This window comes from Salvelinus fontinalis, chromosome 22, assembly GCF_029448725.1.
Source record: "Salvelinus fontinalis isolate EN_2023a chromosome 22, ASM2944872v1, whole genome shotgun sequence".
NCBI lineage: Eukaryota > Metazoa > Chordata > Actinopteri > Salmoniformes > Salmonidae > Salvelinus > Salvelinus fontinalis.
The window spans coordinates 7,408,316-7,415,341 of NC_074686.1; the positions used below are offsets into that span (position 1 = coordinate 7,408,316).

General features: G+C 44.2%; 1 protein-coding gene across 5 annotated transcripts in view; it reads left to right on the top strand.

Annotated features, from left to right (window-relative positions):
* The window catches only part of LOC129819653 (dyslexia-associated protein KIAA0319-like protein), a 28,684-nt gene extending 24,023 nt beyond the window's left edge, over positions 1–4,661 (top strand). For all 5 annotated transcript variants that reach the window (XM_055876094.1, XM_055876099.1, XM_055876096.1 and 2 more), the window contains 8 exons: positions 43–194; positions 673–811; positions 1,105–1,264; positions 1,622–1,764; positions 2,171–2,293; positions 2,493–2,583; positions 2,743–2,837; positions 2,924–4,661. In XM_055876094.1, coding sequence (XP_055732069.1) covers positions 43–194; positions 673–811; positions 1,105–1,264; positions 1,622–1,764; positions 2,171–2,293; positions 2,493–2,583; positions 2,743–2,837; positions 2,924–3,120 — 1,100 coding nt within the window. In that variant the 3' untranslated portion in view covers positions 3,121–4,661. The remainder of the gene's footprint in view (positions 1–42; positions 195–672; positions 812–1,104; positions 1,265–1,621; positions 1,765–2,170; positions 2,294–2,492; positions 2,584–2,742; positions 2,838–2,923) is intronic.
* The last annotated feature ends 2,365 nt before the right edge of the window (positions 4,662–7,026 follow it).

The following is a 7,026-nucleotide window of genomic DNA, read 5'->3' on the forward strand; positions in this document are numbered from 1 at the left end:
ACGGCAATGTCCTTTAAATGTGTCTTGTCTTCTCTTTACCAGAGTTAGACCAACCCCCAGTAGCCCATGTCCAGTCCAGCCCGGCCATCTCTCTGCCCCTGCGGACTGCAGCCCTGGACGGCTCCCACTCCACAGATGACAAGGGTGGAGTCGGCTACTTGTGGACCCGTGACGACAGTAGTCCTGCAGCAGGGGTGAGAGAGAGCACTCCGTGGTACTATAACGGATAACAGAAATATTTACAGAAAATATTATTAAGTGTTTGGGAAGCTATGGCAAACATACAATATAGTAAGTAAACAGAAAATGTACAATATAGCATACATTTCCCTCTTCATGTTGTATTAGGTAAAAACATTCTGACCAAATGCAATCTGCTCTTGCATTTCTCATGATAAACATTCTACTTAATAATATTTGACCTACTACTGGAAATATTTTGAATAAGTATGTGTTCTGGTCAGACCAGTTTTTCCACTTTTTTTTGCAGTAGTGTAGGCCATTGCATGCAGCTCGAAAATACAACGCTCTGCAATTATAACATAATTCAATGTCTTCAATGTCTTTGAATAAAGAAATGTGTCATCAACATAAGACAAAATATCTTTGTAATTGATCAAATACAAATCAAATGCATCTTGTCTGAAGAGCCGTGTTGTCTTTGTCCCCCAGGAGGTACTGAACAACTCTGACCACCAGGCGGTGCTGTTTCTCACTAACCTGGTGGAGGGAAAGTACAGCTTCACTCTCACTGTGACAGACAGCAAGGGCCAGAGCAGCTCTGACAGAGGGACTGTAGAGGTCAAACCGGGTCAGTGGGCTCCTTATGGACAACAAACACAGCCCCAAAACCAACCCCTCGACACTTGGTCTGAAAGAATAAAATAGATGTGGCTAAAGCTACAACTAGCTTTTTGATACACTAGGGTTATTTTCCATTATATTCCTCCCACCCAATCAATTCAGATCTATGGGAAGTAGGAGAAATACTATATGGATAACACACACAAGCACAGCAGAAATGGGTCCTACACACACTATCATTATCCCAATGTCTTCTTCTCCTCTCCCTCACTCTGTCCTCCACCCTCTCTCTCCTGTCAGACGTGTGGCAACGTGACCTGGTGGAGCTGGTGCTGGAGGTGTCTGTGTCCCAGGTGTCCCACCGCCAGAGAGACATGCTGCTCAGACAGGTGGGCGTGCTGCTGGGCGTGCTCGACAGTGACATCACCGTACGGGAAGTCAGCGCCTTCAACGAGCACAGGTCAGCTCCTTTCCTCTATGTTTCGGTCTCTTCGTTTCAACTCACTCAACTTTATTGGCACAGTAAGTTACTTCGTTGCAATGTAAGTGCAAGAACACAGGAATTCACTCTTTCTCTGACATACTCTTTCTTGTACACGTTTTAGCATGTGTTGTTTTGAACAATGTGTAATTTAAATGTAAAAAATTGCCACGCTTACAATGTGTAACTTTGTTACCACCCTTACAGGGTGTGGACATGAGAGATTATTTGTTACAAAACTAAGAGGCAATGGTTATAATTACTAAGAATGATTCATAATTAGGCTGGTTGAGGGAATCTATTAATTTCTTCCAATCTCCATTCCTCTCCTCTCAGTACTCGGCTGGTGTTCTTGGTGTCTGGGGGTCCGGGTCGCCCCCCACTGTCTGGTCACAGTGTGGCTCTGGGGCTGCGCAACAAGCTACGCAAACAGAAGAACGACTTCCTCATCTTCAAGGCACGGCGGGTGGACACAGTCAGTGAGTATCCAGACACGTGACAAGAGAAAAGCATGACATGGATGGAGAAATGTATTCGGACTAATGAATTGAGACTTAGTTAATTTACATGACAAGCACTTATTGAGAGTTTGCTGTGATATTAAACATGCTATATGAATGAAATATATATATTTTTATATTGTTTTTACATTTGTTATATTTAAAGAATGGGCAATTTAGTTTAGTATTTTGACTTGCCCTTACCTCTTTCTTTTACTTTTAATATATTTGTTTTATTAATCTCCAGGTTAGATAGACGAGTCTTAAAAGACAGTTAAAATAGGTTTGTCGTCTTTGACCAAGAAGATGTCAAGAACACTCTAGAAAACCTGTGGCCTGACAGAATTCAATGTTCACGTCTCTTAACGTCTCTCTCCCCCTGCAGTCTGCCAGCTGAACTGCTCTAGTCACGGGGATTGCGACTCATTCACGCGGACCTGCGTCTGCCACTCCTTCTGGATGGAGAATTTCATCAAAGGACAGCTGTGGGACCAAGAGAGCAACTGTGGTGAGGAGCGGAGTGGACACTCGTGAAATGGAAGATTATGACATTATACATTAGGACACTGTGAAGACTCATGTAACTGCATGAATTTACTTCTGAGTATGATACACAGTGGAAAGCGACGTCATGGAAATATCAAGTGCTGAACTCGCACTTTCTCATTCTGACAACCTGCGACTTATGTTGACCCTCTCTCTTTCAGAATGGAGTGTGCTGTATGTGACCATAGCATCCTTCATGATCGTGGTTGCCGTCGCGACCGTTGTCTGGGGAATGGTGTGTTGTTGCCGCGGGTAAGAGAGCCACTAACGTTTGAGTTTGACATTTTTGTACATTAATATTATGTTGCTTCGTTTACATTGCATGGCATGCTACTCTGTCTTAAATACATGCTTGTTGTCCATCCAGTAATGTGGAATAAGCAGACTGACAGGACTGTGTGTTTTGAACAGGCGTAAGGGTAAAATGCGCCACAAGAGCAAAAGCCGCTATAAGATGCTTAATGGCGAAGAGCAGGACGGCCTGGAGCTACACCCACCCCGAGCTGGTAACACACTTACCCTCTGTGTCTTATTATCTTAGAATATATTAAAAACAGCAAATTCCTATTCCTTTCCCTTTCTCCCCCACCAGGCCGAATGAAGCCGGCCCCCGCCCCCTCGTCATCAGCCCTCATGCGCTCTGACTCGGACTTGGACAGTGACGACGGCCAGGGAGGCGTCCCATGGACAGACAGGGAACGAGGACACCTCCTCCGACCTCACAACGGCACCCTGGAAAACGGCCAGGGCCCCACCAGGAGCAAAAAGCAAAGAGAGGAGCTGCTATAGCAACAGAGGGTGGTGGAACACCCCTCCCCACCCCTAAACCCTCCCCACCCACTCTCTTTCGCTCTTCTCCACCACACAAACCGTACACCTCTCCACCCATAGGACACTCAAGACATATGAGTCCTGGAGAATGAGAGAGAACCCTGTTGGGCACAGGGTCAAGCCTCCCACCCACACCCCCCCGTATTTAAACTTCCCTGTGCCCACACTGAGCCAAGATTAAGGAAATGAGGTTTAACCTTTGAGAAGGACAGACCATTTAAAGGAAAAATGTGTGTGTGTGTGTGTGTGTGGGGGGGGGGGGTGATAGGGGAACGAATGGTCAGAATGTCAAGTTGAGTGCTGAAAATGTACCCCTCCAGGAGAAAACGGAAGACTGCTAGTGAAGACTAGCCTGCATGTTCCTACTATACTCTGACAGATTACAATATGGTTGACAAGTGACTTGTCTCGATGAAAACAAATCTAGATATCTGTCCATGAGAGCACAGTTGCAGTTGTGGTATGTATTAATGTTTGAATGGTGGTTAGGTCTGCATGAGTTATCCATGTTGTGTGTGCCTGAATGTGTCTAAAAATCGAAATATGTGCGCTTTTGGTAATTGTGCCAAAACGTCGTTTCAGAAAAGCGTTGTGTGTTTGACACTTAACCAGCATTGAGAGTCGAAACTGCTTTTGTTTCTGTCAGCCATGCTGGTCAGAGTCAGAGGATCCTGGGAAATGCTGTTTTTCGAGAGCCATGCCTCATACTGTAGGAACTCACTGGATGACACATTGGACTACACAACATTGACGCCTCCACCCCTATTACTGTGTCCCTGGGAGATGAGGATGAAGACACCAATGACACATGGGGAAGAAAGGGGCAATGCTTCCTACTCACCTCAGATACTAACGACTGTTCGAACCTGGAAGACCACTTAACGTCTGTTTTTAAGATTTATTTTGGCTGACCATTTTGATCCTGACACACTTTTTCACGCTCACCGTGGCTATGTCTGTCTGCATCTCCACTGCTCTCACAGGCTGCTAACTGAACAAGTGCTGATCCACACATATTGATCAGATTAGCAATTTATTCAGTTCAGCCGTAGATAGAGCGGTGGGATTCTCCATTGCCCGACATGTACCTCCTCCAAACTTGAGTGGTGTTGTCACTTTGCATGAAGATTACTGTGAACCTGACCCTTCAGTCTTACTTTAGAGATACTATTTTGGTTGTTGAATGTTTAAGAGGAAAGCCCCCGATCTAATCGGAGGAACTCTCTGTGAAATAAGCAATCGTTTTTTTACCAAACCTTTCTCAGTGCAAAGTCATCTCATGCTATTCCTCCAATGCGCTAGTCGAGCACATTTTTATGAAAGATTGGCAGCATTCTGGGAGTCCACTGTGGCGGCAGAGAGGGAGCAGCCACAAAATGAAGGGATCCTGTGTTCATTTAATTGTTAAATAACAATCCTTTTAGTGAAGGATTCTCCTCACTATGTGACCAGACCTTATGAAACTGGATTATCTGTAAATTAAAATCAAATATGTTTTACTTTGTCCACCTTTTTTTTGTCAAGACTCCCAAAGTCTTTAAAGCTATGGCTAATCTAAAACATCTGAAAAAATCTAAACAAATGCTGTTTATTCCAGTCTTAACAAGTCTTTAGCTCTCTGACCAAGGAGGGACCAACTGTGAACCATTGTGAAAACACTGCCGCACAGCTATCTATTCTATTGCCACTTACAGATTTCACATTCTCTTTTATGGCTGACCATTACTGACTGTGGTTCCCCTTTAGTGCTTCATAACACTAAATGATGAGATGAAGCCATCTGAGATGTTGGCCGCCTGTGGTCTCATTAATGTTATTCGGCCTGCTTGACATTGATCTCTCCATAGACTAGACAGGGTGCAGTTTGTACGTCTGTTTAATCATCACACCACTGAGTGTTGGACCTAATGGCTTTCAACACCCACTCCATAATGAGATTGAGAGTTCGAGATTCTCTAGTACTTTTTGTATGCTTTTTAGCCAGTAGTTCTGAAAGTAGTGCTCATGAGCCCAAAAAATGAAGAGTGAAAAAGACTTAGTAGTTGCCAAAGTTCCAGAGCATGCCTTTAAATCTAACTCACATCAGAGATTTTGAGTGGGTGGGCTAACAACCAAATTGGTGCTTGAAAGTATCAATTCTACAGTCTCTGATCACTGTTATTTGGATGCAAGGTGATTTCTAGATCAGTCAGTCTGTCGCTAATACTTTTAAACAATGCCGTTGTTTCAGTTGGATTGGTGTGTCTTGTTATCCCCTAACCTGAAATAGCTACACAACAGAGATGTGTTCAGATGAGAACTAGGGGGGGAACGCTGTGTTCAACTATTTGATTTGACTTGTTTTTCGATTTAAGAGACTACTTGCAACCAATGATGTTTATTAACCCATTTATTGCAACCTATGAAACTACTAACACCAAGCAAATCAGTTCAGTGATGGCTGTCATTCACTCATGTGACTGGCTGTGATACTGATAAAATATATTTACTGGTTGTTATGGCAGCCTAAGATGAGAAGGGCAGTGGGGATCTATATGTTGGTGTCTGGGTTTGAACCTGGGTTCAACAAGACTGTTGGCCAATTAAAAAAAACATTTGAAAATGAAGCTGATTATCTTGATGCCTTCTGAGCTTAGACCCGACCTCTTCAAGTTAAAGTTTGGGCGTCACACTGCAGGCCTCCTCCACGTTGACCTGTGATCGGCTGCATCAATTGACTAAATCCCGGTCAATGTGACTATCTAGGTTTGAACTCTGTCTGTACACCACAAGACTGTTAGCCCACTGATATAAAGGCTAGACATTGCTTTGGGCTGCGGAGCTAACGCAAGCATTTAGGTCTAACTAGTAAGATCCCTCATCATGCCAGTGTGGTTGACTGAACCACCTCCATTACATAGGTAGTCAAAACTGGCCCAAAATTGTGCTGACTGTTGAATTGTGGTGAGGCTGAGGGGTAGGGAGTATAGAAGTCACAAAAGTAGGCCTACCCTACTACCAGATGCTGATACATCTGGAGTGTAAGAGTGCGCTCAGCGCGTTCGTAAATTCAGGGTGTTGTCAGATTGTCCGTTGGTAAATTCAGACCGTACACTGGACGCTCTGGCGGAGGAGTAGGGTTGATCCGAGCGTTCTGACCAGAACGGCAGTCAAGCACCCAAGCTGACTGGCTAATTAATGTTGGCTAGCTACTTCCAGACACTCACCCTAGCAGAGCTGATTAGGCTATTTTCATGTTATCCAGAGCTTTGGTGACTGTAACTGTGCTGCTGTCAACAATTGTATTGTGCTTTTTTTGCCGACGTTTACTGACACCGGCCATATTCAACGGGTGTTGAGCATTTGTACATTCATCAGTTATTCTGCCTTCTGGCACACTCAGACGAGTGTTCTTAATCGGAGTAGATAGCCAGAGCGAATTTACGAACGCACCCACAGTATGACGTTGTAAGCAATTTATAACAGTGATGGGGCCATGCTGTGTTTCGAACAATGACAGATAAATTGCAATTGAGACCAGAGAGTGGGATGACATTTTTATTTCAGAAGATGAGGAATAATGTTTTTGTGTTCTATTTCACGTATCTGCACTCTCTCTTCTCCTTATAAGGGAAAGGAATTGTTGCGCGAATAAGAGCGGAAACTCCGCGCGGTTACAGCCCTAGCGTCCACAGTCATTCCACAGAGTTTCTAAACCCAGAGGCGCAACATCGAGAGACTTTCGGGAACGCTTGCTTTACAGACCAAACAGAGCAGGTCGGGGTTTAGGGTTTGAGAAGTCAACGAGAGAAGGGAACAATTCTTCCTTAGTTGTTAATTTTCTCGAAATCTAAAAGCACAAGTTAGATTCGAGCCAATGTCTTA